General features: G+C 43.5%; 1 protein-coding gene across 1 annotated transcript in view; it reads right to left on the bottom strand.

The window, feature by feature from the left end:
* Positions 1–18,180, bottom strand: part of Dpp6 (dipeptidyl peptidase like 6) — a 613,823-nt gene that overhangs the window by 224,415 nt on the left and 371,228 nt on the right. The window contains exon 5 of the mRNA XM_028774777.1: positions 3,843–3,917. Coding sequence (XP_028630610.1) covers positions 3,843–3,917 — 75 coding nt within the window. The remainder of the gene's footprint in view (positions 1–3,842; positions 3,918–18,180) is intronic.

Below are 18,180 nucleotides of genomic sequence, written 5' to 3'. Positions count from 1 at the left end.
GATCCAGAGGAAAACCAAATCCTGAATAACACATCTCCTCTCTCTCTAATAAACTTTGTTATCACGCAAGCACTGAGTTGCACGAGTTATATATCAGGAGCCTGTCTCAAAAACCATCATCATCACCACCACTACCACTACCACCACCACCACCACCACCACCACCACCACCACCACCACCACCATCACCATCACCATCACCATCATCATCATCTGGGCTGCAAACTGACCTTCAGACTCTGGTGAGGAATGGCCCTTCCCAAGTTCCTTCACATGAATATTGACAAGGCTCAGCTTCTGTGGACTGAAGGGCCCCTCATAGACTCTGGGCCATATAATGTTCTTAGTATTTCCCAAAAGATAGTCTAAAATGCAGTGGCTTGTCCCCCAGAGCAGCAAGCAAGAAGAGTATTAACAGGGTCCTTGCCAGGCAGTATTTCTGATCCATTGTAGACTCCCCCTACCCCATGTTACTACAGGTCATTTGCCAGAGAGGAGATGAGTTATTTATTAATGATTCAGACGCAGTATGCAAAGCAACATCAATAAACAAACTCCCTGCCTGGATTTCACACCAATTTAATAAATGGATGGAAAGAACCCAACAGATCTTAATAGGTGGTGTTCCTCTGTCTTGCTGTCTCACTGTTGTGTGCTCATATTCAGTGTAATAAGGATGCTACACAGACCCTCAGAAGTATAGTACTGGACTCATGGCAGTCCTCCTGCCTCAACCTTTCAAGTTCTGGGATTACAGGTCTATGCCACCATACTCTGCCATGACAGAATGACTCTGACCTCAGCTGTATAAATGTCTCAAAGTCAACAGATCCAGCTAACCTGAGCTCTGATCTCTGACCCACAGAAAGCAGAGATAATGGATGCTGTTGGTTTAAGCCATTGTGTGTTGGGGGTCTCTTGTTACAGTATCAGTGACTGAGTGATGGGGCTTTTATTTAGACCATCTTTAGACAAAATGCTATTTGGGACAGAATGTTGTCCAAGGGCTTTAAAAACAGCACTTTTCATTACCATCTTTAAACATAAAAGTCAAATTATTTACAAATATCCAGGGCTTTGACAGAAAGCGTTATCTAAGAAAGAATCTTTTGCAGACATAAATTTTCTTTCCTCTCTTAAACATATCTATATTTTGAAATGATCTAAGATGTTAGTTTCAATTTTTTCACTTCTCTTATGGAATTTTGGATATGTGTCATGTATGTCAGCTGCCCTCTGCATGAAGGGATGCATCAACAGAGCATGTTTGTTTTAAAGCAATGTTTACTTATTGACGGTTGTATAACTTTCGAACCACAAATTAAAAGCTACTACTTTCCTGACATAGCTTAGTTCTAAGAGAATTCTTCAAAAGGAGTGTCCTAAGAAATGACATGAATTTCTTTCTGTCTCTGAAACAGAACTCATGTGACAAACATTAGCTCTTTGAGTCAGGAATAATATTTAGGGAAGAGATGAGGCAGTAAGAATAGAAAACACACTTTGTGGCTGGGATCACTTGCACAGATATACGATCTTCCACATTCCAGGCACATTGCTTATAGACCCACAGATATTTTACGTCTAGAAAACTGGAAAAACATGACTGAGTTTATTCTCTCTCACATAGACTTGATGACTCATATTTTTTATGGAGATGTAGGCATAGAGTCCCAACCCTAACCTCTTTGTGCCTGATACCTGTTGTGAGGGAGATGGATTTCCCAGTGGAGTGACACAGGATATGTCAACCACACTGGGCAAGCCTCATGCTTGGGTTTAAAAGGCCAAGAAAAAAATGGACCCCCATATCTTTATGTGTGCTTTCTTTGTTTTGTGTTTTCCTGAGAGAGAGTTTGTATGAAGTTGGGAAGATGAGGTAGTGAGAGAGATTTGGGAGGAGATGAGTAGAGGGAAGGAATGCAATCAGATATGTTGTATGAAAAATTAATAAAAAATAAACTAGATTAAAAAATGACCCGTGTGGCAATGCTGTGTGCCACCTGGGGACAGCAAACCTTTCCATACGCAGCAGCGAGGAAGCACTTAACCTTAACTCTCATTCTCGGGCTTCTTTATGAGTTCTTTTACATTCTTAGTAAATTAATCATTATAGTATTAACCTAACCCTCTTAATAATCACTAACCACAGCCTAGAAAGCCTAGTTCTATCCTATCCTACTTACTCCGTAATTACAAGGTAAGACTTTCCCCTTCAAAGCACCTCCTTTTCTAGGAATGTTTACAACTTTGTTCACCTGGTTAGGAGGTCCAGGTTCACGCCTCCCACCAGATAGATAGGCAGGATTCCATGTGCACTCCCATGTTTCCTCCAGAAGCAGAAGGGATTCTGGGAATCTGTGCTTACAAGGATGGCTGAATGGGAAGGGTCATGTCAAGGGTCTCAGTTGTAGCCAGTGTACCACATGGTGCTATGACTGTTGGTTATGATGGGATCCCAGGGTGGCCTTTCAAAAGGAGTCTTGGAGAAGAGGAGAGAAGTTGGCAGAGCATTGTTCTTTGTACAGATACAGGGAACCAATCATAAGGGCACTCCTGTTCAGTGAGCACCTGACAGAATGCTCCTTCAGAACCTTCTGAGGAACAAATACATAAGCCATTGCTTTGAAGGATTCTGGGGTAGAACATGCTGGACCCCACAGTTGCTAGTGTAGTTATCCTATTGTTGTTAGTATGGTTATCCCATTGTTGTTAGTGTACTGATCCCACTGTTGTTAGTGTAGTGACCCCACTGTTGTTAGTGTAGTGATGCCACTGTTATTAGTGTAGTGATCCCACTGTTGTTAGTATAGTGATCCCACTGTTGTTAGTGTAGGGATCCCGCTGTTGTTAGTGTAGGGATTCCACTGTTGGCTGACGTAGTAATTACGCAATTCAAGACAACTTCAGCCTGGAGCTGCAAATCTAAAGCCCTTCAGGGACCCCTCTGCACTAATCCTAGCTTTGAAAGTTTTGGGGAATAGTGAAAGGAGCTGATATTGTCATGCTCTGTGCATGCCTGCTCTGCTGCTCAAAGATCAAGGCAACCTGTTGAGGGTGGGGTGAAGCACATAAGATGGTGCCCAGGTGAAAACTCTCCCAAATAGACCCAGATGCCCAGTTGTTCCAGTGAACTTAGATGGAGAAAATGAACACTCTTGGATGGCAGACATTCAAACAATTAAGATCAAGACAGAAAGCAATGCCCTTCTCATGCCAGATCCACCATAGAGCCTCTCTGAGCAGAGATCTCTCAAGGGCTTCTACCCCATGGGAAACATGAGATCTCAGAGCACCTGAAGACTAGTGATCTGGAAGGGGCTGGGAAAGAGAACGAGCTAGCCAGGGGTTGGATGTTTAGGCAGCTACTCAAACCCAGGGTCATATTTTAACAGAAAATTTCAGCAAGATTTTAGGGGGTAGGGGGCTCACAAAACACTAACAAAGAAAATATATAGAAGGAAATTAACTCAGCTTTCATCAGGCTCTGGCATGGTCAGGGAGTGCAGGCAGAACTCACTGGCAGCTGCTTTTTGTTTTAGGGCTGAAATGATCATTTCATCAGGAGATTGGCATTAAAAGCACAATGGATATCTCCAAGAAGACTCATCCCCCCAGACCATGCCAAGAAACAACTCTTAAAAGGAGTCATTGTGTTTCCTGCCAAGAGAATCTATATTTCCACTCCTCTATGTGGCAGTATGACTCATGAAAGAGGCTGTCGCAGGAATGCCAAGTGTCACAGGGTTGGAGATCATGGGGAAGGTGGATTCAGGAAGCACGCTCAGAAGATAGCGGGGTAGAGAACGATTTCTCTGCAGACGGGCAAGGGTCAGACTCACCGGCTCCACATTGTAGGAGAACAGCGCATACTCTTTATCTGGGGATATTTCATATCTGATGGCTCTTAAGGATTCCTAAAGGAAAAAAAGAAAGAAAACAGAATTTACAAGTGTTACAACTTTGACTCCTGTAGAGACACTGGTGCTGTTCTCAAAATCCTCTACTAAAAGAAATAAAACAGTGAACCAGCAACATTAAGTATGGCTATAGCTGTTCTTAGTTAGCCAATCAAAATGTAGTCGTTAATAGATGCTTTTAAAAATTCTGTTTGTGATTTATTTGAAGTTTCAATAGAACAGTCCTTATTGTGTATGCTGAAGAAAATCAATAGAGACAGAAAAAACAAGCACCATTTCCCTTAGTCTCTCAGTGCTTAGTCGGCATCTTTTCCTTTCTTTGTTATAGTTTGAAGCATATGCTAAGCAGAGTTGTTACTACAACAGAAGGAGTCTCTACACTCAGCTCTGTAACTTGTCTTTTCCCTGTTGTGGGGATCCTCAGGAGTTAGCCCACAATGGCTATGCTAAATTCCTCTGTCCAAATGACTGTCACTGTGAATGTGTACATCAGCAACCTATCCTGCCCTCTGCTCTTGCACACACTCCAGCTCCAACCCCCTGCCCCTGAAGGCCCGCATCAGCTGCCTGGTGTCTATCACTCCATAGTGTGGCAGTGACCACTTGAAGATTCCTGAGCCATGCCATTGAAGGGGATGCCAGGTTAGGTGTCTCTGTGTCTCTTCAGCTTCTTCTTGTGCAACAAGACCTTAAGGAACAATTGCAAGGAGTTGCTTTGTTTGGATTTTCCCTCTTTGTGCTGGCTGCATTACCTTCATATGCATTCATTCATACCTTACTAAAGGCAGGGTGGCTCTCAGTGGCTGTCTTCTAATACTCTCATCCTGAACGCCAAACTAGCACACGTGAACCCAGGACCTCGCTTCTCATGCCTTTGTGTCCACATTTTCATTAACTGGTCAAGACGTAGTATTCTGCATAGCACATAGCGTGTTTGTTTCAAGATACCTTACTGATTAGATACAGCTGAGCTATTAGCACTGAACTCTCCAGCAGCACCATGTAACAGCACATGAAGCCAAGCCTGCAACCACATTTTCTCCATTGGGCACCCACACCACAACCTTTCAGTTCTCAGGAGTGCTAAACCTGGGGGACCCTGTAAGTGCAAGATCACCCACAAATAAATATGTGGCAAAGAGTGCTCTGGAGTCCATAGGGGAAAAGCAGCTGTTCACAGTGTTAGAGCTGAGTGAGAAAGCAGAGTGTTTGGTGCTCTGTCTCAGCTGACACACCACTGCAGGACCAATGCAGGACCAAAGCAGGACCAATGCAGGACCAATGCAGGATAGTTCAAACGTGCTCCTGCCATGATAGAAATGTATCTAGTGTTCTGAGAATGTAAGCCTGCTGAGCACAGTAAACCTTATCACACAGAGAATCTCAGATCTAAAAGCTGTGAACAGGGGAATGACCGTAAGGCCGCTCCCATCAGCTGCGACTAAGAGCAGTGCCACACACCACAAAGTCTCAGCCCATGTGCCTGTGTGTCTCTGAGGATGTGGGCATGTAAGTGGGTTTTTTTTTGGGTAAGGATTTAAGGTGTAGAGAGATGATGAATGGTGCTTGAATAAAAGCTCAACAGATTTTGATAAATCACTTTCCACAGATGACATCTGTACCCCACTGTGGGTATGTCAACACAGCCTCACCCTCCTCTGAGGTAATCTGTAGTGTGATCTTCCCTTATTTGACCGTTTTAGGTGTAGGTTGGGCTTCTGTGGAGTTTTGTTCCTAGGCACATTTACTCTTTGCTCCCTATGGTAGACGTAATACTGATCTTATCTTCACCCAACTGACCAACCAAATCTGCCTGAGTACTCTGTGCTCTGATGTTCTCATGCTTGCTCTTAAACTCCTGCATCCACTCTAACTGCCTGCACCCAGCCCCTGACCTCCTGCATCCACCCCAAATGCCGGCACCCAGCTCCTAAACTCCTGCATCTTACCTCACTACTCAGCCCACATTACTCTTCTACCAGTGCCCAGGGTGTTGTTTTAGTAAATGTCATAATTCAGCTGTCACCGTACTAGATAACCTATCCTTCCCTTCTCTACACAATACTATCTTCACTTGGCTTCTGACACCCCCCACACACACATGCATGCACATGTACGTGCACACACACACTCACACATATTCACTAACCCACTTTGCTACTCCCACATATTTACTCTTCCCATTTTGCTCCTAAATTTTTTCTTGCTCTTTAGGGCTTCCCACATTCTCTGACTCCAAGCCCTGAAGTGTAGGACTAACACAGATCTTCACTTTTCTAGAGAAAACCGTTTTGTAAGTGATATCATTCAGTCTCAGGACTGTAAAAACCATGCACGTGCTGAGCAGTCGTCCTGTACACACATCCCCTGCCAAGGTATCTGAAGCCCAGATGGGACTGTGAGTACATGACCATTTCTCTGCAGCTCTGCCTGGACATCTGTGTGTCACCTCTAGTCACCATTACACCCAATCCCCCAGGCCTATGATCTCTCTCTCTCCAGCTTCTCTTGCGTCTTCCTCTCAGAAGTAACTGCTCGCAGTAGCTCAGCCGACACCCTCTCCTCCCACTGCCTCCCCTCTCCTCCTGACACCTCTTGTTCCTTCTCTCCTCCTTTGCTATACTCTCTTCTTTCTTCCATGTGTTCTATTCAGTCACTCAGAATCCCCTGAGCTCCCTGTGGAAAGGTATTCAGGGCCCCACTCCCTTGTTTCAGCTGCCACCCTTATCTGGGGAGAGTGCATTTCCTTGAGATCCAGCCCATCCCCTGGCTGGACTCCATCAGTATCCATTCTCCTCTTGTGGTCAGGGTGTTACATCACTGAAGTGTGTAACTATCTGTTTCCCTGCTGGAAATCTTCATCAGCTTCCCACCTCAGCAGAGGTCATCACTACCTAGGACTTAGTCTGGTCTGGTCCTCCCCTAATCCTCCCCCATAGCCTGCCCACCTCTCTTCCTCTTTACCCCTTATTCCAACATTCCTCTCTCTACATCTTCCAGGCATGCAGCCATGTGAGGTTTGTACTTCCTTTTTTCTCCCTGAATGTTTCAGGCTTTCTTTTCTTTAAGGCCATCCTCTGTTTAAGTCCTTCAAGGGCTAGAAGGTGGAAAAAGGATCCAACAGCCTTGCCGCTGTTCCACAAAGCACATTTCTGATTGTTTCTGTGGTCTAACCATTTTCTAAGATAGCATCCACCCTACCTATTGTCACACACTGTTGTTCTCCTCAAGAGGAAGGCTATTGTTCCAACTTTTAGTCTCCCTCAACAGGTGAGTTTGCACGCAGAGCTCACCTCCATTTTGTTACATTCATCTCTAGTTATTCAATATGATGGATGTTCCATAGATATAAAATCAGATGATGTCTCAATGCCAATACACATAAGTTGCTAATATACAGAGATTTTATGAATTTGGGCATCCTAATTTTACATTTAGAAGTGCTCTTAAATTTGGGTTTGTGTCTAAAAACAGATTCCTTGGAATTGTCTTCATAGCCATCTTTTCTATGAATAGATTCTTCTACTCTCCCTATGTTGCACTCAGTAGGTGCTGTCACTGTGAAGGAGGTGGGCAGTGCTAGCTTGCTGGACTGTGAAGGTGAGACAGTCAGCCTTTGTCCCTTTGTTTGGTGGCTGCAGAGTCTAGGTTGGTGGTATCATCTGCTTGCTCATTAGTACTTTGCTCTGAGATTTTGTAATGAGTGTGTGTTGGGTTTTTATGATGCCTTTCATCTATGTACAAGGGGATTTTGTTGTTTTGTTCTCTTTAGTCTGTCAATATGATAAATGATGCTTTTTCTGTTCAGATGGGAAGTCAACCTTATGTTCCCAGAATAAATTATACCAAGCCATGATGTATTACCTCCTGCGTATGCTTTTGAGGTTCATATACCCTTGTTATGTTGAAGATTTCTGCATCTGTGAACACAAGGAAGATTGTTCTCTAGTAGTATATTGGTTGGGTTCTCATCTCACAGTGCTGCTGGCTACAAAATGGGCTTGGGAAGCGTTTTGTTCTTCATCCTCTGCTGTTTGTTCAGTCTTTCTCCCTTTTCTGTTGCTATAGCAAAGGATCTGAGACAAAGCAGTTTACAGAGAGTAACAGTCGATTTGCTTCATAGTTCTACAATCTAGGAAATCTGAGAAACATAGGCATATGGTGAGGTCTGTCTGTCGGCACCATGACACTGAGATAAAAGCACGGAGAGCACCTTGGGAATCTCTTCCCTTGTTACAGAGCCACTCATTGTCATCATAGGACCCAAAGTCCCACCCACCCCTATTACATAAAAATTTGGGAGCTGATTTTCTGATACAGGAATCTGGGGGGACATATTTACAACGTAGTATAACTTCAAATAAAACTGATGCCTTAAATATTGGGACACCGAGCTTTAAGCTTTCTATGTGTAGTATAAATGATTTCTTCAATTTGTGAGAGCCATTAGGGACTGTCTCAGTTACTTTTCCACTACTGTGATATAACATCATAATCAAGGAAACTTTGCAAAGAAAAACCTTATTTGGGCTTACAGTTTCAGAGGGTTAGAGTTCATGAGCATCATATCAGGAAGCATGGCAACAGACAGGCAGGCATAGTTCTGGAGCAATAGCTGAGAGTTTGTCTCAACTGCTAAGCTCTGCCAAGACAAGGTAAGATAGTCCTTCATAAGTCCTGCTTCACTTAAGGTCTGTCAGATGGTTCTGGGCCAGAAGGCTAAAGACAGATGTTCCAACATTATAAGGAATACTGAGGACTGTTCAGGCAGTCAGATGTCTCTACAAATTGTGTAAGTTGTGAAAGATATGCCTTTATGCTTCCTACATATTCGGGACATATTTAATTCCTTCTCAGATCTTTGATCAGGTTGAAGACTAGTTATAGTCTCATAAATGAACTTAAGTTGTTTAGCATTAAGGAAGATACTCCAGATTTGAAAGGATGGTTTTCAGATGGTAATGCAAGTAAAAATCAAACATAATTGAGATACAGAATTATAAATTCTTTAAGTTAGGATAGATGATAGAATACTTTATCTAAGTTGCCAAATATGATGGACTGGATGTTAATAAATGTATATCATACCTGGAAATTTACATAATTGTTATGATTGTGTTCAATGAATACTAGAGAGAAAAGATCCTTTTTAATTGGACACAAAAGGAGAAATGGAGCTGATTGTATTCTATTAATTTGCACAAGAGGGTCTCCATGCAGCTTTTGGAAACCTGTCCCCAGTTATTTGATTGGTAAATAAAGATGCCAGAGGCCAATAGCTGGGGAGGAGAGAGAGGTAGGATTTTAGGATTCTCAGGCTTGAGACCATGAGGAGAAAGAGGAAGGAGGAGAGATGTCTCCATGTCTGAGGAATGTGCAAGGCAGAGAGGCAGAGCTGCTATGTAAAGGGGTTGGGAAAGCATGGCTCAAAGGGTTGCTCATTTGGGTCAGGAGCAGCCAAAATGGAATATAGAAATTAGTAAGTAGTAACTCGAAATTATCGGTGTGAGGAAGATTCTTACAACATGGAGATTAGGCAGTTGCCCAGCTATTGTCCTGCATAAAGCATATTAAATATAAACACTGTGTGTATGTGTGTGTGTGTGTGTGTGTGTGTGTGTTTCATTTGGGAACATAAGCCATTGAGGTGGGAAGAAACCCTGCACTGGGCATTATTAAAACTTTAATACTACAGATTGTGAGTTCAGAAAGCCTGTGATTTACATCCATTTACACCACTTTCTATGTGAAAATTTGAGAATTTCTTAATTGCTCATACTTCTGCAAAGAGGAAATAACATTTGTTCCCACCTTGTGGCCAATGTGAACATTCAAAGGAGTAATAATGGGACCCAGCCACAAGGATACAATGTTGCCATTGACCTGAGCATGATGTCTTTAGTGTACTTTCAATATAGGTCAACAGTTCTCTACCTGTGGGTGATGACCTCCACAGGTGTTACATATCAGATAGCCTACATACCAGATATTTGCACTATAATTCATAACGGTAGCAAAATTACAGTTATAAAGTAGTAATGAAATAATTTTATGGTTGGGGGTGACCATAACATGAGCAACTGTATTAAAGGGTCAAAGCATTAGGAATATTGAGAACCACTGCCATAGATAAAAAGTCACATGTTACTATAAATATGGGAACTTCATGGCTACCTCTGGTGTTCAGTCTTATATATGAGGTTGTGCTTTGAGTCAGAAATGTCTCCCAGAGGCTATCTGTGTTTTGATTGCTTGTTCTCCAGCTTCAGGATATAGGACAAGGTTGGAAGTTGGCCACTATGGGATGGCCTTTGGTGTTTTTTTCCCAGTTCTACTGTTTTTTGCTTCTTGATCTACCATGATGTGGGATCCTCCTACCGCAAGCTCTCACCACTCTGAAGGGAGTGATATCTCCACGCCTTGTGTCACTATGGATTGAGCCAAAACAAACTGTTCTTAGGTGCCTCTGTCAGGTGTTTCCCACAATCTACAGGCAGTTAGTGGTTAACGAGGAAGGGAGAGACATTTTCTTTAGTGGTGTAGCCACTGGCAAGATGCTCATGCTCTTTCAGTTAAGGCTTTATCCATAGTCCTGCAAACAACTCTAATGAAACTCCTTGGTTCATCAAGACAACAAAACCCCCAAAGCTTTGAAAATCAGCAGGGAATGAGTTGCTAAGAGGAGGGGGTCAGCATGAGTGGGAGGGGACAGAGGAGACAGTGGAGCTGAATATGAGGAGGGCATGAGAACCTTTATTATATAGGATTAATACATGTTAATAAAAACTTAAATGTTTGACTAAGGTTTTATCAGGGTTCTAATTAGCATAATATTAGAGTTTGGTGTCAGTGTTCAGAGAGCTGACCTTTTCCCTTTCGTTTATTTATTTATTTATTTATTTATTTATAATGGGATACTTTATTTACAGTATAGTTGTCATCCCCTTTCCTCATTTCCCCTCCCTAGAACCCCTTATCCTATACCCCCTCTTCCCTTATGCTTTTATACCATTTTGATTACATTCATGTATTAAGGTCAGAGAATTGACCTTCCGATATCATCTTTAAAAGTTTTCAAATCTTTAACAAGATTTTATGATCTGTCTTACTCAAAGCTTTGCCCTATAGAAGTGATATAAATAGATAGAAAACTGTGTATAACCGTAAGACCTTCCTACCTGCCTGCAGAGAGTGGCAGGGGGGAAGCAAAATCATTGCTGTTTTTAGAACAAGCTTTTTGTGAAACCCACAGAGAGATAAATAAAGTATGTGATGAGGTTGGTAGTTTATTGAACACCTGTCAAAGGGACAACTGCATTGCCTTCATCAATGAGGAGGGCAGACTTCTGAGCTTGTCTCTGCCTCCCCTTTTCATCTAAAATCATCATTTGGAACCAGACAGACTTTGGTCTGGTCAAGAACTTTGGTCACTACAGTGAATGTCAGGGGAAACACAAGGTGCAGTAGCCGATTAGCAGATTAGGAGGGAAGCTGGCTGTCTACCACCAGATCCTGTTCTGATAGCTTTGTCTGAGTCTTCTCTGACCTGGGGAATACCTGAGCATCTGCAGCATCTGTATGGAGTTTTTAGGCTAAGTTTTACATTCTGCAGCTTGTTTATTCCAGAGAAAATTTAGTGACCTTCAGGAATAAGCCTTAGCATATGATGGTGGCCCCTTGCACAACCAAGTCACAACCATAGTACTGCAGGATGGAATCCTTATTAGAAGTGGACCATGACCTCAGTCTACCAAGACACACATGACCTCCGTGTATCTGAGGTATTGCGGATAGCAAACCCATCATCTGAGGTTCTGCTTTTGGCAGCATCTGTTACTGAGGGCCTGAAAATAGTAAATGGAAAGTTCCAGAAGTGACTCATTTGGAGTGGAGTGCCATGATGCATGACTTCAAGTGCCATCTGCCTTGAGTATGACCTGTGCCTCAGGATCAGACTGACTGTCACAATACTGCAGTGCTGAGGTTAAGCCATTCTTATCTCGCACAATGATGATCTAAAAGCACAAAGGTAGCAAGGCTGGCAATCTGAGTGTGCCAAAGAGAGGCCTTAACAGGCTTCTATTAAGAGAAAAAAATGGAAAGAGAAACAAAGTTCATACTACAATAAGAATGAATTCCCCACCTGAACTTGTGAAGAAGGAGACAGCGTATGCTAGCTTTACGGACTGTCATTCTCCAGTGCTCAGGAGCTAAGGTCACGGTGTGCTCACTGAGGGTGAAAGGACATTGATCCTAGGATCTGTGTGAAGCACACGGATGCAAGCATTAACTGAGCACCTTGGAGGGTGTCCTTTGGGACCAAGGCATTCCACTCCAGTGTGGACTTAATCAAAGCTCTCCCAGCTCCAAGCTATCAGCTGTAAAACTTAGAAAAGAAATCTTTTAGCTTCTTCTTTTCTGATCTGTTTTGCTGAAGACGTTACATCCTTCAGACACAGAGCTTGGAAGAATGAAGCTGTAACTGACCTGGAAGCCTCCTCCCTAAGGACTGGCTCTTGTAGTATTAGAAGGTGCTATGCAAACTGCCAAGGGAGAAAAGCAGTCAACAGCCTTGTCCAGCTGTAAAACCTCTGAAGTACAACAGTGACCAGAATAACAAGACACCCCAAGTGGTGCAATAGTGGCCCTCACATTCAGGGAGCAGGCAACAGCTGTCTAATGGGATTTAATGGCTACTCAACATAAGAGAAATGTTACTTGGAACTTTAAACCCAACCGTATAATTGTGACAACTGGAGAGGTCATAGGCCCTGGAAGAGAACCTGTTACTGCCATTTTCTTAAATCAATATAATTTCTAACTGTATTCTAAATAGTTATTCTTATACCCACGGGAAGGTGTAGCTTTCATCTGTCATCAAAGAAACTTGTTGTAGCAGTTAGGGCTACCATAGAGATCCACATCTGGCCAAATGCAGAGAATATGTGCCTGGCCCCAGTTCGTGCATCTATAATGCAGCTCTTACGACTAAGGCTCAAGAAAGAGTGCAGAAGGCTGGGTAGAAACACTGTAAGAGGTAGAGGCCAGGACAGCTTTTGTGTGATAGTGTCTTGTGTATATTATAGGGAGCACACACTTATAAAATATAAACAACATGGTCACTCAAACAAGACATGGACAGTGACAAACCAGCTGACATGCCAACATGGAAAAGAAAAAATGAAAAACTTCATGAGGTCCTAGGCCTAGATGAACAACTACAGGCAACTAATCCTTGCTGGTAAGTCATCTGATTCCAAGTGATCATTCCTAAACATATAGGGCAGCACCAAAGATAGATGATAAATAGATACAGAGATAGATAGATGATAGATAGATAGATAGATAGATAGATAGATAGATAGATAGATGGATGAATGGATAGGTAGTTAAACAGACAGGTAGATAGATGATAGATAATAGACAATAGATATATAGGTAGATAGATGATAGTTCAATAGATAGGTGGAGATAGATACAGAGATAGACAGATATAGATAGATAGATAGATAGATAGATAGATAGATAGATAGATAGATTGATAGATGGCACACTAGTTGGGAGGAACACAAGAAAAGTTGACGGGTGGGAGGGAGGGGTGGAAATAATGCAAATATAGTACTCACATATGCAATTCTCAAAAACAAACAGACACATAAACAAAAGGAACCTATAATTGTCCTGGCTAGTTCTACGTCAACCTGACACAAGCTGGAGTTATTTGAAAGGAGGTTATAAAACAGAATCGTCATGTATTTTGGTTTGTGGGTTCCCTAAGGACTTTAGCTATGGGAGGTCATTTTGTGTGCAGCATTTAGGGTCCTTTTTGTCACACTGTAGGCAGAGTTTAGAGTATGACGAACTATCAGCCCCTCACCCCAATAACCTTGTGGCAGCATTTGTCTTGAGGTGACCTGGTGTGATGGTTAGTTTGAATTGTCAGTCTTGAGAGTCTCAGGAAAGGTTTGTCAATATTAGGTTGGCCTGAGGGCATGCTTGTGGAGATTATCTTGACTGAGGTGGGAAGATCTACTACAAACTTGAACTGTCTCTGAAGGAGTCAGGAGTGGAAGCATCGTAGGGCTGAGCAGCCCCAATCCCATTCAAGGGGCAGAAACACTAGCACATGCCAGGTTTTGCTTTCTGTGAGAAAATGAACCATGGCTACCAGATCGTCCTATTTTTCAGAAGATGCCAGAAATCTGGATTTCAAGTTGAAATAAACCAGTCCTTAGCCAAGCAAAATATTTGAGGGACAGCACAAGCTGCCAGCTTCCATGTGATAGCAAAGACAGGTCATTTTCCCTTCTAGGGTTTACTCCCATGCTAAACCAAACCAAGCCTCAGATCAGAGATTCCCTGCAGGCTGCACTGGTCTGCCAGTGTCACCACATGCTCATCACATGTGGGCTCAGGGCATGGTGAGGTGTGGGGAGGAGCAGCTGAAGCTAATCGGGATCCATGATCTGGGGCCGAGCCATTTCCTTCCGGTGATGATGCCCGTCAGAATACGGCATTCCCAGGTACAACTGTGTCCTAGACTCGGGGACAGAATGGGTAAGAGGCTAAAGGCAAGGACTCAGTTCTCCCAAACTTGTCACCTAGCTGGGCAGAGTGGACAGCAGTGCATGAAGCCCTGGGTAGAAATTAATTAAAATGTAGTAAGTGGCAATTACTATCCAGTGGTTCACTGGAGGAAGGAAACAGGAAGAGAGTGACCTCATGTTCTGATTCCCAGGAATCCTGCAGTTCCTCTGCATGGCCGCTGCTGCTCTGGTCTCCAAGCAGTTGCCTAATTATGCCCCTCTTGTGAAGAGACAGGACTAATTAATTTGCAGAGATCAGGATAATATTCAAATCTGATGTCTAGTAGTGATGCAAGGAGATGTAAGTCAGAGGAACAGAATGCTTTATAATTTAAATATTAATCTGGCGACTAAAATAAATAATTAGCTCAAGTTGGCAGGGAAGCGGGACATAGTGAGGAGGACAGACAGAAGCGTGGCACAGATGCCCCCTTGACAGCCAGCCTTCCCTTCCAAGAACATCATCCAAGCACCCATACAGCTCTTCATATTCATCTGAGGAGGGCAGCAATGCCTCATCTCTTTGGAACGTGAGGTTCAAATTTTATGAACCAGACTAAAATTATTGAATAAACTCCACGAGACAGCAGCTGTGTAAATCGCATTAGGAAACAATACAGAGTTCTGCCAGCCAGCAAGATGGGCTGTTGCATGGCTCATATTTAATTCCTGGCCCTTTGATGCAGTGATGGTGTCCTCCGTCTCTCACTGATGTGTAAGCATCCTGCTGTACTCTTCCTTGGAATTTACAGAGCATCGTGAATCCTTTTCACATCACCCCAGTGCCTCTGGAGCTGTTGTCTTAAGGACTATATCGTAGTTCACTGTTTCCCTGCACTTGCCTCAGTGCCTGAGTCCCCGGTGTTAGGTCACTACACCTTCAGGTTGTTGCCTAGTGAAAACTCCCACAGGGTGGCTCCAAATGTACAGTTGCTTTTATTGCTGTTGAAATGTGTTTCCCGGCTTCCTCCGAACTGTCTGGTGCAGCTTAAATGACACACAAGCGCTTGCACTGGTCTCATGAATAAAGTGGAACAGAATAAGTATGCACATGGCAGAAGTTAGATGACAGACGCCATAGCCTCAGAGACATAGCCTCATGCCCCACCTTGCCGCCCTCTAACCTGCTTCCAGAAGCTGAGACAATGCCTGTTGGGACCCCATCACTAAGACACAAGCCCCTGTTTCTCCTACTACCTGGGAGTCAGAGTCCAGCTGCTATGCTACAACTTCATGGTGTGAGAACACCCCCTCCCTCAGGACCCTTCGAAGGCAGGACCCCTTTGCTATCTCTTGGAGTGGAAGGTTCTCTGTTCCTCTCCTCCTCTCCCTTCTCCTCCTCTCTCTCTCTCTTCAGAACCCCACAGCACTGTACATACTGTTAATTACCCCTTAATGGTGCATTTCCCTGGAGGACAATGACCCTCAGTGCCTCCCTCTTGAACCTGTCACCTCTCATTTTCATTCCTAAAATCAACCACGTGCTACCACAGCTGTCTCTCCTGAAACAGCCCTGCAGAATCACCAGGATGGTGTATGAAGGTGAAGTCAGGGTTCTGTTCATGGCTACTCTCAGGTTCCTTATCTGAGAGGAGTTAGAATTCCAACTCATAAGCCAATGACAATCTAGCTGTAGAAAGTTAAGTATCAAGTGCAGGCCACAGACCTCTCCATTTGAGAAGTTCTGTTCTGTTCTGTTCTGTTCTGTTCTGTTCTGTTCTGTTCTGTTCTGTTCTGTTCTGTTTTCTGTTCTGTTCTGTTTTCTAGAAGTAGAGATGCTGTTAAGTTTTCTTAGCATTTTAGGGCCTGCAAAGCCTATTTATGTCAGCAATATGTAATATGGCCACTTTAAGCACACTTCTATGAGGAAATAAGGGAGTGCCTCAGGAGGACAAGGCAGGTGCGGAAATATAGTCTGCTGTCAGCAGAGAAAAAACTGGTTAGACTTTCCAGATATGGGGTGACTAGCAGGCCTATGTCAAACATCAGCAGAAGCAGGTGATTTTCTCACAGTGGCCCACTCCTCAGGGTGGAAGGTGTATAATATGCCAAAGATCTTTGTTAACAGGAGAGTCTGCATAGAACAACAAAAGTAAAACAAGAGTAAAATAAAATGTTCCAGAATTCTTGAGACATCAAATGCAACTCTCATGTGAAAGTTACTTTGGGTTCTATTTTTATCAGACTGTTGGTGTCACTAGCAAGAGACTCCTCCTTGGCCTTCCTCTGTACAGCAGCAGCCCATGCTGTATTAGGAAGAAGATTCTGCCATCTACTCTTGCTGCCTGGACACCCAGAGTCTGCCATCTATTGATGCTGCCTGGACACTTGGATGGCCCAATTCAGCACAGTGTTATTACCATGCTTCTGTGGCCTTGGCTGTCTTCTGGATCTTCCTGCTTAAACACCCTTATTCCTTTTATCTGCACCTTGAACACCGTCTAAGCTAGCCAGGCTGGATGAACATCTATCCACACACGGCTCGCATTTTGAAGCATGGTATATGTGATCTTTCACATATCACCGCAATGCTCCTGGCTCCTGAGAGTCAGGACTGAGACAGACATTACAAGTGTAGGGGTCCTGTAGTCCTCAAGCACAGTTCCAGTGGGAAGGCAGATCCAAAGCTCAAGGTCAGAACCCTGGTGCCAAATGGGTCCTCCGTATCTTTTATTCATACAGATGTTTCTAGGAAGCTGATCACCTCTCTGCTATCATCCTTTAATACTCATTTATAAAACACTGCTTCGGGCTGGGGCGGGCCTTACAGCTGAGAGCGTGATAGAGGCCACATTAGAAATGATGGACCAGGGACTGGAGAGACGGCTCAGCAGCTAAGAGCCAGCACTCTTCCAGAGGACCGGGTTGAGTTCCCAGCACCACCATGGCACCTTACAATCTTCTGTAAATCCAGTCCCAGGTGATCCAGTGGTTTCTTCTGGTGCCTCCTCAGGCACCAGGAATCCATGTGGTATGCAGATATACATGCAGACACCCATACCCATAAAATAAATACATAAAAATTAAAAAGTAACAGACTATGGTCACAGTGAAGAAATCATAGCTGCAAGAGCGTGAGGCAGTGTGTCCTGTTGTGTCGCAGTGAACACCTGTGTTCTGCTCTCCTCCCCTGTGTTCCACACAGCACCTCAGCTTATGCACTTAGGATGGGGCTTCACACCTTAACTAGCTTAATATAGTCAGTCATGCCCAGACATGCCCAGAAGTTGATTTCCATGGTGATCTAAAATATTGTCAACCTGACAATATTTAGTCATCACAAGTCTGCCCCTTGTTGACTCGACAGCCACATATATCACTTTTAGGCTATGACCTTCAAACTTTGCCTCTATAGACTCTTGGCCATCTCAGAATGCAGAATGCATTCAGCCTGACTTCAGAAGTTAAGTCTTTAACAGTCTCGATACTGTTTTAAAGTCCAAGTTTCATCTGAGACTTAAGGCTGTGACCAACTGTATCCCTTCAAATCAGGGTAAATAAACTCCTTCCTTAAGCTGCAGGTGCTAGATGTTTTGTTACAGCAAACATGACAAGTACTAATAATGACCAGGTTAACATCTTTCATTAAATGATGCTGTCTGGGAAGGGTAAGGCATGATACACAGCACGAGGCCAGCACTCAACCCAAGCACGCTCTCCCTCTTCCTCTCCCC

The sequence above is a fragment of the Grammomys surdaster genome, unplaced genomic scaffold, assembly GCF_004785775.1.
Source record: "Grammomys surdaster isolate TR1022 unplaced genomic scaffold, NIH_TR_1.0 242, whole genome shotgun sequence".
In the NCBI taxonomy this organism is placed as follows: Eukaryota; Metazoa; Chordata; class Mammalia; order Rodentia; family Muridae; genus Grammomys; species Grammomys surdaster.
Note: the sequence above shows the minus strand (reverse complement) of the source record. Positions and strands in the feature narration are given on the sequence as shown.